The sequence below is a fragment of the Austrofundulus limnaeus genome, unplaced genomic scaffold (genome assembly GCF_001266775.1).
Source record: "Austrofundulus limnaeus strain Quisiro unplaced genomic scaffold, Austrofundulus_limnaeus-1.0 Scaffold27, whole genome shotgun sequence".
NCBI classification, from domain to species: Eukaryota; Metazoa; Chordata; class Actinopteri; order Cyprinodontiformes; family Rivulidae; genus Austrofundulus; species Austrofundulus limnaeus.
In genome coordinates, this window is record NW_013952429.1 from 813,482 (window position 1) to 831,356 (window position 17,875).

General features: G+C 37.6%; 1 protein-coding gene and 1 pseudogene across 1 annotated transcript in view; one reads left to right on the forward strand and one right to left on the reverse strand.

Moving 5' to 3' along the window:
* The window catches only part of si:dkey-92j12.5 (multiple PDZ domain protein), a gene marked incomplete in the record, with an annotated part of 56,993 nt that extends 43,088 nt beyond the window's left edge, over positions 1-13,905 (forward strand). Inside the window, 22 exon segments of the mRNA XM_014004873.1 lie at positions 1,161-1,271; positions 1,665-1,730; positions 2,217-2,288; positions 2,750-2,849; positions 3,809-4,017; positions 4,361-4,452; positions 4,525-4,648; positions 4,738-4,830; positions 6,164-6,238; positions 6,336-6,362; positions 6,483-6,680; positions 6,962-7,045; positions 7,551-7,744; positions 8,133-8,280; positions 8,499-8,570; positions 8,779-8,902; positions 9,003-9,043; positions 9,225-9,347; positions 10,617-10,721; positions 11,725-11,828; positions 12,050-12,173; positions 12,445-13,905. Coding sequence (XP_013860327.1) covers positions 1,161-1,271; positions 1,665-1,730; positions 2,217-2,288; positions 2,750-2,849; positions 3,809-4,017; positions 4,361-4,452; positions 4,525-4,648; positions 4,738-4,830; positions 6,164-6,238; positions 6,336-6,362; positions 6,483-6,680; positions 6,962-7,045; positions 7,551-7,744; positions 8,133-8,280; positions 8,499-8,570; positions 8,779-8,902; positions 9,003-9,043; positions 9,225-9,347; positions 10,617-10,721; positions 11,725-11,828; positions 12,050-12,173; positions 12,445-12,591 — 2,433 coding nt within the window.
* A 3,310-nt stretch (positions 13,906-17,215) lies between these two features.
* LOC106515165 (5,6-dihydroxyindole-2-carboxylic acid oxidase-like) overlaps positions 17,216-17,875 on the reverse strand; it is a 7,541-nt pseudogene continuing 6,881 nt past the window's right edge.

Genomic DNA, 17,875 nt, shown 5'->3' on the forward strand with positions numbered 1-17,875 from the left:
CACACACACACACACACACACACACACACACACACACACACACACACACACACACAAAGAAAGACTTACAATACATTATAAATACTAGAACAAAAGTTTTGGGAAAATCTTAAGCCATGCTGAGCATGTATTTTTTATTTTTTATTTTAATGTGTCATTAATGTAGATATTCTTATCATTTAGTGGTGCTGCATTCAATTCAATTCAAATTCAAAAATACTTTATTGATCCCAGAGGGAAATTAGGTATACTTAGATGTATACTTGCATGGGTATTACATCATTTTTTGTTGCTGTGTGAACAGACAAAAGAAATATATAAATAAAATAAAGGATTCATTTGAAAAGGTATCTGGAGTAGGGTAGAGTGAACTTTATAGAAAACATTTGTTTTTGTTGCATTTTCTGACATTTAAAACTGACCTCTGACAGCTGCATTGTAACAAATAATGTTTACGTGTAGATAAATGTATTTGTGGAGTTACTAATTATTCCACTTTGAGAAATTTCTTGGAATAGTCTACATCAGCCACGGCTGAGCATGCTAAGACAGTTAATTAGTAGGTGCATATGTTGTTAGTGGACTAAACCTCCATATGTCAATGTGATTATTTACTAATTAAGGATGTTTACTGTCCATGGGTCTCAGCCAAAGTCAATGCCTCAATGATCATTAGTCATCTCTACTGGTCTATGTGGTCTTTAACACATTTAGGATATGAGGATAAAGTCGTCTAAAGGGCCCTGTGCATGTAAAGCAGTGGATTCAGTGTACTATTTGCAAATGCATATATACAATATGTACTGTTTGTGCAAGATGGCTGCAATGTGAACTGCTCTGCAGCACACAAAGCCCAATATATCCTCTGTACTGTGCCTGCAGTGTGAAGCTGGCCTTAAAACAAAGCCTTATACTGTAGATGTTTCTAATATTTTGGTTATTATTTACCTTAAATCACATCCTACTATAAGCATATACTACATTGCTAAGTAACTGGAGTTTTTATAAAGTAAGACCAGCCCAAAGACTTATCTCATTAAATCAACAATCATCTCCCCTGAGGTCTACAAAATTGTATCAGTCAAAGAAAAAACCCTAAAGGGTCAAGACTTAATATTGTTTGCATTGTTTATGCTGTAACATCTGCTCTTTTGGTCAAGGTGAGTGGTGTGGACCTGAGAGACGCCAGTCATGAGCAGGCCGTGGAGGCCATCCGCTGCGCCGGAGACTCTGTGTTCCTCGTAGTCCAGTCTGGACTAGACAGATCTCAGGTATTGCATCTCAGACACAACAAACTTTACATTTTTCTCCACTTCTAATGCTTTCTGTGGTTTATGTTACATTGTCATACTTCTCATTATAAAGCAGCTCAATTTCTTGATGCTTTTGCGTTCAGTTTTAACACAAATGTTAAAAAGAGGCCACTTCTGTTTGCTCATGTCATTGCTTTTGGAAGCTTAAATGAAGGTTTCGGTGTGCATTTTATCAGAAATCACCAGAAAATGTGTATCAATGTTTGTAACAGGAAAACAAGGTGTTCCCAAGACAGATAGGATATTAAATAAAAGTATCTATTCACTGATAATGTAATCACAATTGTATTCAGATGTCACTGTCCTATTGGTTTTCATCTGTCTACTCTAAATCTTGTGTTTCCTCCACAGTCTCCTAATCCCATCAATCATGAAAGACTATCTCCAACACCACTGTCCAACACACACATCAACAAGGTAAGGCTGCTCTTCTGCCAATTTTAAGTGTCGTATTTTGTCCGTCTGAGATAAAAAGGTATATATTTAGCTCCAGCTTTGACGAAAAATATTTTTTTAATGAAAAGAAAATTTGCATCAAAATATAAACTTAACACTGACACACAGAGGTGAAAAGTTGTAACGACAGTACTTTTCTTTTCTTTTTGTTTCAACCACTGTGACCAAAACATAACTTTTCACTGGAAGGAATGACAAGCTGTCAATTTATTATTTTTTTTCTTTCTAATTTCTGTTCCCACACAGTTACTGATGTTTGGCAGTGTTTGACAGCACTGAATCAAGACTGTTATATATACACCAGATTATATATAGCGCGATGAGTCATTAACACCTACACAGAAACCCAAAAGGACTGAAGAACAGGGGTTTTTTTTAAGGGTGGAAAAATTCTGTTTTGCTAGCATTTTTCTGCAGAACCAAATCTGTTTCCCTTTGTGATCCCAGGAAGCAGAAACTCTCAGCACTCTTCTCCTTAGTATCTCCCATGCAAACCCCTTCACTCCCACACCCTTTAAGGTTCGTACACATGTGCATGTGTGTTACTACGAGTCTTAAAGGCAGCCTTGCATTTACATCAAAAGAATTCGCAAAAAAAAATGTAATTAAGGTGCATATTTGTAAATAGAACCCCTGCAGTTCAAAGTCCCACAGCAGCTACCTTGCTTGTTGAAATTCTTTGTTATTCTTCCTTTGATGGAGATGCATTGCTCTAAATACAGAATGTGCTCTTTTGAAGTTTTATTTTTCTGCTGGTATAAGTTTGCTACAAAATAATGCATGATTCCAGCCATCTTTCATGTTAATTATAGCTGACGTTAAAAAAACTTTTGTTCATTAATTCATTCTGTTCATCAGTGTTTCCCTTTGCTTCTTCAAGTACACCGAACACGCCTCAGGGGTCATCCAGCTCACGCCTGAAGGACCCCTGAGGCATCTCAAACTCTGCCTTTTCAATAATGCAAAAACTTCTCCCCAAGGCACCTTCATCGGCATCTGATAGAGTGGATCGGAGAAGCCCCGTAAATGTCACAGCACCAGTTGCGGCGATGGCTGAACGCGGGGATGACACCAGCAGGAGTAAGTGTGTAGCTATCATAAAGACACCATAGAAACATAAACAGGGATGCCTCAAAGCCAAGAAGGAAGGGTGATGTTCCACATACACACCTGTGATGAGAGAACAAGCTCGTTGTCATTATTATTTTTTTACAATTTGGAACATTATCTTAAAATGTTTTCATGACATTTACAAGAGACGCCAGCTGGACCGGACAATGAATTTGCTTTGGAAACTTCTGAAGTGAAGGATTTGACCTGGAACTATCTGCAGCAGCCAGGATAACAGCTGGACAAATTGTGTAAATGTTAAGGAGATGTGATCCAGTGCTTCCTTTATCATCTCATTCAGCAGAAACACAAACAAAAAAAGGGTCTTTCTGAGCAGAGGGAAGGGAAACAAATCTGGCCACACAAGCAGGTTTATCATTAAAAATGGTGCTAAAGTAGCTTTTAAAGTAGATTTTGAAGCCTGACTATATGAGGTAGCCTTTGACCTGAAAAAAAAAGTTTTGTACTCACCTGGAGCTAAGTGCAAAAATTAGTCAGATCTTTGTTGCAAACACCGGCGGCCATTTTTATCACAAACTTCTATTAGATGAAAGCAAACACACACACAAACACACATACTCACATGGACACATCAAAAAGTTTCTTTAGTTTTCCAAACTGAGATCCATACACTGAAAGTATATCCACAGGTCAGTGAAACATTACAGGGCTTACACACACCCGTACAGTATACAATATATTAAATATGTGCATTGAAAAGAAACACTGACACTGTCCTCCTTTCCCACAGCGCGATATCCCTGCTGGGTGTAAATGCAGCAACACACACATATCGTCCTTCAGGGTGTAATGCTTTTCCACATGCCTCCAAGTGTCAGTCATTAGATGTAGTAGGCCACATGTTTTGGCTGAGCCACTATATTCCTCCTCTAACAACCTCTTGTTTGTTAACACTCTCTCCCTCCTAGAGAAGATGCTTCAGCGCTATGGCAGCCTGTCAGGGAAGCTCCACATGATTGAGCTGGAGAAAGACTCTACAGCTCGTGGTCTGGGAATCAGCCTCACAGGCAACAAGGAGGGTTCCAGGGCTCGCATGAGTGTCTATGTGGCAGACGTAGACCCTCAAGGGCCTGCAGGGTTGGATGGGAGGATACAAGTTGGAGACGAGCTACTTGAGGTAAGAAGTAAAGTAATGGTACCTTGGTAAGGTACTTGGTATAGATGGTTGTGAACTGGATATGAATAAGATGAAAAAAATTAGGTAATTGCGCAGAAGATGTATTATTTAAATTAATACTAGGATTTGTGTAGAGTGTTCAAAAGAAAAAGCTAGAAAAAGCAAGGAAATTAAAAATCCTAATGTGAAAAAGAAAGAAAGACAAGTAAAATATTACAGGAACAAAAATATATTAGGAGATAGAATAATTCAAGAAAAAGACTTCTGGTGGGAGAGTATGTCCAAGTGCTTAGAAGGCTTTTTATTGTTGAAAAAAATATATTACATGTTATGTATCTTTTAGATTAACGGACAAATTCTGTATGGCCGAAGTCACCAAAATGCCTCAACAATCATCAATAACGCCCCGTCTGAAGTCAAGATTATTCTCATCAGGTAAAAATACTGAAAATAAATGTAAATCTTCACTAAAAAGAATCAAGGCTTTGACAAGTGTCCCATTACTAGAAATAAAGCAGGTCAGCAGGTGAAGGGAATTAAGAAAGAGTGTGAGGACATCGTGAACTCCCAGCCAGACACGGCAGCGTGTGAAGGATTATCCAGAGACATTGAGCACATCATCCTACCTCAGGTTTCAAACAGTCACTGCTTTTCCTTGATCTGACTTTAATTTGTCTTGGCTGTCAGACTTAAAGCTGTGCACGTCACATCTCTTTCCAGGACAATGCAGGCCTGGGCCTTTGCCTCGGTGAGGACAAGACCAATAATGGCGTGGTGGTCGGGTCTCTAATTCAGCATGGTACTGCCAGTAAGGTGGGACTTCAGCAAAACTGTTGGAATTACATTTGGTACCATTTTGAACAACACCAATGATATGTCATTTGCCCAGGGATTTTATGACCAACAATACTGAATTTTCTTACTCTCATATTTGACACGCTTGTAGTGAAGATGTGGGCCTAAAGGGAAGGCTGCGGGTCACCAGGGCCTGGCCTGAACTCCAACTTAGGAGCTTGTTGTGCTTGAAACTAAAGTCTCTGACTCCCAGTTTACTTTTTGAAACATTTATTACTACAAATAATCCGGCTGATTAAGCCTTTGCAAAAAAAATATGCAATTACAAGAAAATGTTACAAAATGTGTTAATTCAGTTGTATTTATATTGAAAACGTTTTTTATTTCTAAATTTAACAAAGAGTCTGTGAAAAGAAGCTTAAATCTTGGAGAGATCATCTCCCATACTGCAGTAATGTGGATCAGTGGGAAGGCTTCTCAGGCAATTTTGGGATATCCCTTATCTTTTGCTGTGTTAATTTAAGACAGAGTATGGTACTGTAAGTTAGACAAAACAATTTAAATAATAAGAAAAAAAACATAGAGTATATCTTAAATGACCAGTCAGTGTAAAGACTGGATCTGGCATGATTTTCCTCAGGTGATCTAACGGTAACCATACTATTTGCAGAAGGGAAAATTATGGATCGTTTAATTCCATCTTTACGTGTTGTTTCTGGCTTGTCAAAAGTATCAGTCATAATGCAGATCCTTGTGGAACTCCACAGTCAGTTAAAGATTAAATGAAAAAGAAAAAAAAATTACTCAAACCAGAAAATACTTAAAAAAACATATTGAACTACAAATTATGACATGATATTTATTTAGGCAAAAAAAGTCCTAATTCATTGCTAAAAGTAATTTTTACTTTATAGGCTTCATCAATACAGAACTCATTAATTATTACCACTGCAATGACTTGATTAATTACTGAACATTTTCAGCACATGGGCTGTAAGCAATTTCATTCTTTCTTTTCAGTCTATTAATCCTCAGTGGTTTGATTTGTAATCCCACATTTATCAGATTAAATACATAAATCATCACATTACAGTAAAGTGTGCGTAAATGTGAACTTTGATCTAAAGGTTCCAACATTTGGAACTCGATTTAGTTCTAAACGTTGGGTGCCGTTTTGTAAAAAGCTTGTCGTCGTGTGTTAATAAGCTTTTATGTTTGGCCCCAGGCAGCACCAATGCAGATATTTATCCAGAGGGTGTCTTTGATTTTTAATCCCTTTAATGCTTGTTAATCGCACAGTTTCATACATTTCCCCTACTTTACATTTTTTTGTTCTTGCTTCTGCATGTAGGATGGCAGGATAAAAGTTGGAGACAGAATCGTTGCAGTGGGTGATGAAGCCGTGAATGGAATGTCAGTGAAAAAGGTTCAAACGCCCACACACGCACAAATACTGCTTAATGTGCTCTTCAAGGTCAAGACGATTCAATGATTTATGAGTCGCCTGTCCTCTTTATATTCAGGTGTCCAGTTTGATTCTCAAACACCAGGTCACTGTCAAGCTCTCTATCGCTCATTCCAAGAGTGTCTCTGTCACTTCTTCTCTTTCTTGCTCCTCTTCACTTTCTTGTCCTTCCTCCCTCCCTGCTGCTTCCTCTGAAATCCTTCAGCTCTCTCCAACCCCCTCTTCATCTCTTGATGCAATGCGAACCTCTCCAGTGGAACGTTCTGATTGCCTAAGCAGCCCTCCCCCAACGCCTGATCCCCGGGGCTGCCCACTTGATGCTGGGAGGGAAACAACCATAGAGATCAGTAAAGGAAGTTTGGGCCTGGGCCTCAGCATTGTAGGAGGATGTGACACTCTGCTGGTGAGAACAAGCAGCTGGTATTTGAAATCAACATTTTAATAAACCCTTCCAGTCATGGATGATTTGTTATATTTTGTACAAATTAAGCAGCAACATCTAAACTGGAAAATAATGTGTAATCATTTTTTTTACCAGTTCCTGTTAATCAAAAATAAGCAACCTCACAGCAGCCAATTAAGCAGAATGAATGTGCATGCATTTATTTATTTATTTATTATTGTTTCTTGTCTTTTGTCACATTGTTTTCAGTAATGATGAGGGATTTATCATTTTTACACCAGGGGGCAGTAATAATCCATGAAGTCAATGATGGAGGAGCAGCTCAGAGAGATGGAAGGCTGCAGGCTGGAGACCAAATATTAGAGGTATGATGGATACATACACACGGTGGGCAATATTTACATACATATTTTGTTATTATTTGACCAGTTTTAGGTAGATATGTTTGTCAGCAAAAAGTTATCATGAACCAGAGAAGGGATTTTGATGAAACTGTCATAAAGAAATTACTGGATGCTTAACAAGCAGTGAATTTTTGGAGTCAACCTGATTCAAGACTCATAGCTCTCACAGCAAACTGGCCTGTGCAAGCACAGTCATGGCTGTGGCTCGGTCCATTTTAAAATTACTGAGATCAATCATGACGTGGTAGTAGCTGAGAGTCATTATCAACACATGATAAGCTCTAACAGATTAGAAAATATATTTGTTTAAACTTTGAGGAATACAGGTAATGTAGTAAAATATATCAATTTAAAACGAAAAAAAGGTCCAACATTTTTTCTACACGTGCAATAACACGTCCATCTTTCTAATTATGATCATTTTATAAATCCCCTTTAAAGAATTTTTTTTTTTTTCTCTCCTCAGGTGAACGGCATCGACCTGCGGCAGGCCACACATGACGAGGCCATTGCTGTGCTGCGGCTCACCACGCAGCGCGTTCGCTTGTGTGTCTTCAGGCACCAGGAGGCCTACAGGGAGGAGGACCTGTGGGACGTCTTCAGTCTGGAGCTCGAACCTCGTCCTGGAGAGGGACTGGGATTCACCATAGTGGCAAAGAGGTAAGGCTGAGTTGCTCCAACAAAACTCAATAGGTTTGCAGCAGAAATTCATGAAACTTTCATTTGATTCTTTTTCATATGCTGTAGAGTACTAGAGCTGCATTTTTGCAAAAACTCAAAACTTAGTAAGAAAGCAGCACAAAAATAGCATGCGATTTTGTAATTTTGAGTTCCCAAATACTCGGCAAACATTACAATCCCTGTAAGACACTGACTTTAGTTACTGTTGTAGCCTCATGTAACTTTTCTAATCTTGATATTATTCCTAAAGAGTTTAGATGTGTTATAATATTTCACAATAGAGTTTGACATCACAGAAAACTGCAGTCTTACAGGTCAAAGATTAAGCTCGACTCAGCAGTTTTTGACTCCAGCTCTCTTCAAACAGCAATGACACAGGCATATTTGTGTCAGAAATCATCAGAGGAGGCGTAGCAAATTCAGATGGAAGGTTGTCGCACGGTGACCAGATTCTGTCAATCAACGGGGAGGATGTTCGTGCAGCGTCTCAGGAGCACGCACAGACGCTTCTGCAGGTTTAGCTTGGTCATACATAATAACATTACAAATGTTTCAGCATGCACACACACACACACACACACACACACACACACACACACACACACACACACACACACACACACNCACACACACACACACACACACACACACACACACACACACACACACACACACACACACACACGTATGCAATTTTAATCTGTTTCTTTGTTTTATGTTCCTTCTCTCTCAGAGTTGCACTGGATGTGTCCACTTGGAAGTCGCCCGTTTTAAAGCTGGGGTGCAATATTCTCACAGATGTCAGGTAAAATGTTTCTGTTAATCAGGGATGTAAAACAAAACATCAGTCAATACTGATGCAGCATTAAGACAAAGTACAATGTTGCTTTTGAGCTTTATTTATCTACACTTGTGTGTAGTTTAAGTTCTATTTTTTTCTTTGAGTGTTTTTACTTTTTTTGTTGTTTTGTTTTGTTTTTCAATATTTTAATGTTGTTATCTTGTAAACTTAGGAATATTTTAAGTTTTGTTTTATCCAGAATGAAGACTCTGACTGTTCGACCACGACGCCCACAAGTGGATGTGATGCAGTCTTTAGCCACCAGAGGGAAATATACAACAAAACAGGAAGCCACAGTGAGTCCTTTTGATAACTTTTTTCCTTCCTAAAATTAAAAGTATCACAATTTTCTTTAAGCATATACATATACATTTTTAATCTTTTTAATTATCACAGTGCTTCAAGACCCTGTCATCAGAAAAGTAACAATATCAAAGGTGACCAAACTTGAATTATATTTGACTGATGTGTACAAGAAATAAACTTGTCTTTTCTTTAAGGATTTTGAATTTGGAGTTCAGGTCAAATTAAAGATAACCAATTTTTCCCATTTGGCCATATGCTTTTTTAGGCTTAAACTGCCAAGGCATTTACTGTATGTTGGGTATTTTCTCAAAGGGTCCATGTGACAATCTGGGCATCACTTTAGCTGGAGGACTCGGCAGTCCCCATGGCAACGTATTTCTTTTTATTGCTACCATGGATACCAATGGACTGGCTGCCAAAACACAGGACATACAGGTAAGCAGTGATACATATGTGTTTGTTGTAGTCATCACATGGTGATACTCAGTCTCTGAAGAAACATTCCATTAAATGGTCACAAAAAATGCTTAAAACAATATTTTGGGTAATATATAATGGGAGGAAGAATAGTTTTAAATAAAAAGGGTATTTTAATGGATGCAAGTTATTAAAAAAATACTAATAAATACTCCAGAGCAGTGATTATCTAGTGCTGGCTCGTAGAGCTGCAATTTTCAAGGTCCACTTTGGTTAGAGCTCTTGCAGAGGGATATTTTTGTAATTCTTGCACATGAACTAAATGTTTATCTTTATGTTTCCTTAAAATATAGTTGACCAATATTCAGGCTCAATATATATTAAAACACACACACACACACACACACACACACACACACACACACACACACACACACACACACACACACACACACACACANCACACACACACACACACACACACACACACACACACACACACACACACACACAAATCAGTTTAATCAACTATGTTGTTTCAGAATTTTTTTAAGAAACCTGCCTGATACAACCTGGCCTCAAACCTGCAGTCTCAACATTACAGTATCATTGTACTGAGCCATCACAGCCTAAGCATACAAAATTGGACTATTTCTGTTGTACAATTACTATGAATGGTGATTTTGTTTAATGCATTTCGAATTTTTCACTATAATTTTGTATGAGCTAATTTTGGCTCTGAGCTTGTGGTTTGCCTTTTTTTTAGCTTTAACAACCCATTTATAGCTTTTTCAGCAAGTTGTAGGGAAGTCATTCACAAAAAAAATGTATTTCCTCAAGTTTTATTTTTTCCCTCTTCTCATCATCTGCTACAAAAAGTTCTGGCCCTTGCCTGGATTTTGTCAATGTCTCCTGCTATGGAATGATTCTCAATGATTTTTTTTTCTCAAAAGCAAAAGTAAAAGTTTGAGTGTCTGTGTGTGCGTGTGCGTGGGCACGTTTTTGCTACGTAGCGGGAACCACTTTCTAGAAAAAGAAATGTGGACTGAATGTGCATCGTGGGGACCAATCCCCAGTCTCCACAGGTATGGGTGCTAATTTCAGGTGGTGGGTTAGGTTTAGGTTTGAATTAAGTTTAGGTTAATTTTAGTGTCAAGTACCTGTGAGGTTAATTATAGGGTAAATGGTCAGAGTTAGGCTATAAAATGACCAGAAAATGAATGGAAGTCAATCTACAGTCCTAACGGGGGGTATAAAAATAAATCAGAGTTTGTGTGTGTCGTTCAGATCGGAGACAGGATCCTCAGCATCAATGATGTGTCCACTGAGGGAATGACTCACGACCAGGCTGGAGCCCTGCTGAAGAACACCACCGGAACCATCACTCTGCAGGTGCTGTCACAGTGAGACATACTGTAGTCAGTGCATAATGAATGTCAGCCAGGATGCCTTCGTGAGATTGTGTCAGCAAAAATTTTCTACTGCGCTGTCAAAGAGAGACAGGAATGCTTCATAGTCTGCTTACCTTAGGTCATCTTTTTTACTTTTAGAAAAGCCCCCAAGACAGTGCTGAGAATAGGAACGGGTTTAATATACTGTAAGGCTTTTACCAGGAAGAGAGCTCACATCTGTGAGGCACTGGAAAATGTGCTGCAAGGGAGACAATTGACCATTTTTAGAGCGTCATGTGGCTGGCGCCTGTGTCCAGCAGTCACTGTGCGAGAGGCAGGGAACACCCTGGACAGGATGCGTGTCCATCACAGGGATGCATAGAGAGAAACGTGACAAACACCCAGGGGCAATTTACAGTTTCTAATTAACATCACATGCATGTTTTTAGTCTGTGGGAGGAAACCAGATTTCGTAGAGAAAACCCAGAATATGCTCGCTGTATCCATAAAGGCCCCAGGCTGAGGTTTGATCTGGCAACCTTCCCACTGAGAGGCAACAGCTTTATCAAATGTACAATATATTGAAAATATAGCATCATTACAATATTAGCATCATATAGATTGAAATTCATTGCACTAAATATGCAAACTTCACAAATTTTAATGACAAAAGAAGAAGAATGGAGTGAGGAAAATGTCTTTTATCACAATTAACATTGTAACATTTCATAATATTGTTTTATCTTGGATCACAATGTTTTTACCGAATATTGTGTGGCCATGGTTAACGGTGACACAAAAGAACATCACTCATCATGTTAGATCTGAATTTATGGTTCTACCTGGCCTGGAGGTGTGCAGGTTTTTAATGTGCCTGACAACAGTCAAGTCGTGCCAAAAAAAAGGAGGAAGGAAATGTACATGTCCAAAGTGTCCAGAATGCTCCTGCAGTACTGGTTATGGTGTTATAATATGCTGTGTTTGTCTAATATTTGTACGACTAGGTGACATCAGGTTTTGATGGCTGCAGCCCACAGAATCCCAGCGGTGAGGATGTCAGGTCATCAGACCTAACAAGCAGCATGACCTGCTCCCACATTAACTTCTGGTAGGAATCTCCTTATGCATGTCTCCAGCTGCACTGCTTTCTGATTTTATTTATTTTTTTATGTTTTTATATCCAGTTTGATCAAAGCAAAGAAAGGAAACAAAAAGTAGACAAAAGTAGACCGCAGCTCAGCTGATGCAACCTGCATCTTCAAAAGGCAAGCACAGTAGTACTTTCGGGCATGAACACACACTGTTTGTTCCACTTTATGATCCCCACAGTCCACGCATGTACAAGACCATCACCCTGGAGAGGGGCCCGTCAGGCCTGGGCTTCAGCATCGTAGGAGGGTTTGGCAGCCCTTACGGGGATCTGCCGATCTACGTCAAAACTATTTTCAACAAGGTGAGAAAAACAGCTTCTGAGAAGGGATGTTTTCATCTTTCACCATAAGTTTTTCACCACTTTATTCAACATTTATATTTAGGAAACTTGTTCACTTAAAATAAAATGTTCAGAAAGGAAAAACATTTTTTACATATTTGATAAAATAACTTCAAAGACAATCTTGTTTTTCAAAATATTCTCCAACTTGCAATTTTGAGAGACTTTAAATGTTGGTGGTGATAGGGAACTCCGGACTGAAGTCTGTGACCGGTATCTCTCGCTCTTGCAGGGGGCAGCCATTGAAGACGGCAGGCTGAAACGTGGCGATCAGATCATCGCTGTGAATGGACACTGCCTGGAGGGTGTGACTCACGCTGAAGCTGTGGATATTCTGAAAAAGACCAAGGGAACTGTAGTCCTCACTGTGCTCTCCTGAGATGAGACCCAGTTCGACTGCATCCTCCCAGAATGGTTCTGGATGGAGCTGCCTCTTGTAGAACTGCTTCACACAAGGCTGAGGAGGCAAACATGGCCGACAGAGAGAAAATCTGGATCTGTAATTAGTTTAAGAAAGCTACCTCTAACTTCAGACACAGGTTGTGTATTTTTATATGTACTTCACTCACTTATATGAATATTCTCACCAGTCTTGAACTTAAAAAAATAACAATCATTAAAACATTACACTTGCTAGCAAATTTACATTTACATGATGTGATATGATATGGATTTCTGTGTAAAACTATGAATATTTTATATCATAACTGTCATATATTGCTTCTTGAACAGCCAGAAAGAAAAATAATTTAATTCGAACTTGATTGATGAGCTAATAATTGGAGCAAATTAGCTAAAACCTAAAATTTCTTTGTGTTTAATGCAAAATGTTATTTTATTAACTTTCCATCTTCCACTTATTTTGCATTTAATTGTTCTTTACATAAAAAGATGCTTATTTACAAGCAATATTAGCACCAACAGTTGTAAAATGTACCACTTCCTGGTCATCCAGTGGTCACATCCTGCAGGTATAAAAACACCTGAAGCTGTTAAAATCAAACAAAAGTTTTATTTAAAACATGACATGACTATATAACTAAATTTATAAGAAAAAGGGATATTGGAACATAAAACAGCAAGGTAAAAATGATGTGAATCAACATAAGTTCTTATTTTACAGTTCATGCTTCCAAAATGAATTACGTTACTAATATCTTAAAATAACTCCAGTTCTTAGAACTTCTTTATGCACTCATTAGTATTCACTCTTTTAATACACCTGCAGTTTTGCATAACACAGTTACACTTCAGTATAAATAATGTAAAAATTCCTGATGGACGTGACCTCTAGATGCCCCAAAAGGGCTACATGTTACAGCTGCTGGTGCCATTTTAGAACAAAGAATTTCATGAACATTACTGTATGACGTAACATTGCTAATGGTCTAACAGTACATAAAACAGCATTTCAGATGAGATATTTTACACAGAAACCCACTTCAAGATGGCCAAATTTCCTTTTATGTGTTGCTACAGTGTCATGTGCAATCTTTATTTAGAAATTTGTTTTTATATTATTTTATTTATTCTAACTGTTTTTCTTGTGTGCTCTAAAATGGTTCTCCTCTTAACTGAAAGACTCTTGTGTGCATCATGTAGCACTGTATTTATTTTAATCTCTGTAACAAATGTTCTTTTGTTAGAATTTTGTATTAAAAATATGCCATGTCTGTTGTTATTGTACTTTGAATTGTGTGTTTAATCATCCTTTTGGGGAAAATAACTTTTTTTTCTTTGACCATTTCTACAGGACGTCTTTCTCAGAAACGATCCAGGATAAGTACTGTAAGATGATGTCACACTTTTTGACTTCCAAAGCCGCAAACTCTCACTTACATCACTGGTTGAACTGGTGACAACTTGACAAACAATACTATTGCCCACAAATGTCTCATTTAGGTAATGGGAGGCATCTCAGGAGAGCCTGTCTGGAGGCTTCACATTAATCGAAGCCATCTGTTCACATTGCAAGCTTTATTGAAAGGCAGCCATCGCAGCCTGCTTCATCCTGGTCCACATGAACTGTTTGTACGAGGACAATTATTGGAGGGATGTTTCATTTCTGGAATTAAAAAAAATAGTAATATTTTTAGACATATTTATTATTTAAAATCCAAAATGCATCAGCATTTCTTCAGATTGTTATTAAAATGACTTTTAGGGAGTAGTGAGTGAATGTTTCTTTTGTTTCACAAAGAAGAACAAAGACCATCCAGTATCAAGCTTTACCTCCCTCCACTTTTCTGAAGAACATTATTGTTGACTTCTTCTCCATGTGGCCCCTCTCGCCTTTCCAACTGTGTTTGTAAAATTCTGCAGGTAACAGATTATAGTTTGTGGCTCCAAACACCAGCAGTAAAGTTTATGCTGCATCTTAAAACAGCTCTTCTGAGAGTGCGTTAAAATGGCACTAATGATCCTCAGTCTCAGGAGAGTAACTGTGGCCAAATGATTGTTCTGTGTGTCACTGCCAAGTCTTCCCATATTCATGCAGCCACAGGAATGTGTCTTTTTTTGCTGTCAGTGTAACCCTGGTGCTTTGGAAGGAACAGCCAAAAGTGATTTAGGACTAAATGAAAAGGATATATATTTTTAGAATATCATCCCGCAGTGCGGAAATGCCAATCCAAAGTGATTCAATCCAGTGCTGAGTCTGGAAACTCTCCTCTAAAAGCAAGATAAAAATATTCCAACAGGAAGGATCTGTAACGACTGCACATAACTGAAGACTTCCTGTTAATTGCAGCTATAAGTTTAGGTGCCACTGTATTCATGTCATTCCTCAGCACTGAGTTGAGGGTATCACAAAGGAAGGGGGCCAGTCTAGGAAACTCGCTACATCGACCCATGAACACCCATGTCAATCATTCTTCACTCTGCATAATCGCCTGAAGCAAAACAATAATAATTACACTCAGTCAAACAGTTACCGAAGGCAGTCGCTGCACATCCTGGAGGATAAGAGTTTGCAAACTTTCCACTTGTATTTGACAAACGTATGCAGGTTAAATAATGATTTTAGTTCAGATTATCAGCTTTTCACTGAAATTGCTCCAATATTTTTTGACTTTTTTTTTTTTACTGGTGAACATCAGACTGACTGGTGATATTCTGCCTTTCTGAAAATGATTTTCTTTTTTTTACTCAGTCTAAATTGGAGTAGCAGAAGTCCAGTGGTGGACACAGTTCCCCTAAAGCCCTAAAGCACTAATAGAAGAACTATCCTGATTAGTGCTTTAGGGCTTTTGCTTATTTTTGAATTTATTAATGGATTAGCACTTGCTAAATTTAAAGGGTAAACTTAGAAGCCCTAACTCGGGTCTTTAAATGTTATTGATCAATGTTAATGTTAACAACTGAATGTAAAAGCCATCATACATTTTGTTCATATGTGTCACTTATCCACTATGTGACATATTAACAATAAATGAACTCAAATGTGGCTGTAGAATATCAACGATAAGCCTGAAGAGAGCAACATGGTAATATGTGACTCATGTTGTCTGTTGAAGAATGTTCATGGGTTGACTGGGTTATTTTAGTGTTTTCGAATTAGATTTTGCTAAATTTTTCAATGCATTAATGCTTTTGAAGTAGGGGACCTAAATATTAGAGTTAGTGCTTTAGGGTTAGTGGAACTAATTTTTAGATTACTACTGCCCACCACAGCAGAAGTCAATGGAAACACTGTTTCATTAACCATTACATTTCTGTCAAGTTAGCGTTAGACAGTTTTGATCAAGATGCTCACTTGGCACGGTGCATGGAGATAATAATTGTCCTCAGAACTGCTATTAATCATTCATATTTATGCGTTTAAATTTAAAAAATAAATACAGCTTCAGGTTGTCACAAAAAATTTTTATATTCAAATAAAATTGTGTATAAAAACTATAAATTTTGTTTATGCTCATTGAAAAAGATCTTATTTACTCTCAGAATTATAAAATTTTCTGTTTTATGCCAGCAGTTCTTTTAAAAGAAAAGCGTGTCTCTGTCTTAGTCACAAAGTGTACCTCTGAATTATACAAATGAAACTGCAGCTTCATCGTCCAAAAACCCAAAGAAAACCTACGGTGGGTACATGACATCTATGCCAAAGCTTTGAGCCTTAAAAAATGCCACACTTGCTCATAAATCATGCATGCTGTACACATTTGTGTGGAATTATTTAGAGCCAGGTGGTTCTACTGTATTTTCAGCGAGAATCTGATGCAACAGTGAGATTTTCTAAGTTAAAAACAACAAAAAATAAATGAGAGACATTCTTTGTTGTGTATTTTGTTTTCTTCTGTGGACTGCATTATAGCTCTCATCAACAAATAATTTATTTATTTAAATAATTATTATTTTTTGTTTTTTGTTTTGTTTTTTTTGTTTTTTGTTTTTTGTAAACTGAAGATTATTTTTGATTGAATTAATTTATTTGAGGAAAAAGGGGCAGATATGACAAGGTTTTTTTTTCTTCTGCTACCTTTCATTTAATTTATGATTTGTATTTTTATTGTTTGTTGAATTTATGATAGGAAATGAATAAACTTAACTTAACTTAACTTAACTTAACTTAAAACAACAAATAATTTCTGTTTTGGTCAAGGTCTAAATTATCATCAAACAGTGGATAAATTTGGAAGATGTTATAATAAACTTCTGAAAATGTGATTTGTTCGGTTCTGTTCACTGACAAGTGTAAATACTTACAAATGGGCTGTGCATCACAGTTGTGAGGTTGTGTTGTAAATGCTATTGTGTAGTTTAGCTTCATGACTTTAAATGTTAAATACAGTTTTACTTTCTGCCTTTTGAGGTCTTATGGTAATAAAAATATTTTTGTTTTACTTGACAAGATGGTCTTACCTGACAATTTGTCCTAATTTTATGGATTTGTGTTGAGTAAATACCAAATGCTGTGACTTTCACCCCTTGTATTGCAGTATTATGTTGAATCCACATGAGGGCGCTGTATGTGTTCTTATCAAGACATGGTAATGTGCACTGAATTAATCAGGCTCATTGGACAGAAGATTACCATTAAGTGGTGCGATTTGCCAGATGGCCTGAGGCTTCAGACAAATAAATTTGCACCAGCAGGAAAAGGTCTGTATTCAGATCAGTCTGTGGTCTGTTCACACCGTTCTGCTTGTTGTTTGCTTAAAGGAAGCCTTAGTTAAATAACAAGTAAACAAAAAATGGGCACACTGGTATCGAACTATAACTGAGGCATTTGTTCAGCTTAAACATGAATAATAAAGAAACATTAGTGTGGCTGAATAAACAGGAATAACAGTGAAGCTCTAAATTACTCTTGGTGTTTAAAGGGAAAAAAAAGATGTAAAAGGAAATAATAGTTTTGCAGTCAAAGTAAAACAAATGATGTGCTCTGGGTTTAAAACCACTTCAATTTTATTAGAAGAAATTGTTGAAGAAAATACAAAAATCACAATCTCCAGAAAAGTGCAGTATCAAACAACGGACTGGGACTGCTTCAATGGCCACAGTGATGATCTCAGACAGGGTGAAGGCACAAGCTTGCAAAAAGCAAGGAGGGAGTGTCATCATCATCATTTGGGATCACTGGGTTTTGTAAATTTGTGTGTGTGTGTGTGTGTGTGTGTGTGTGTGTGTGTGTGTGTGTGTGTGTGTGTGTGTGTGTGTGTGTG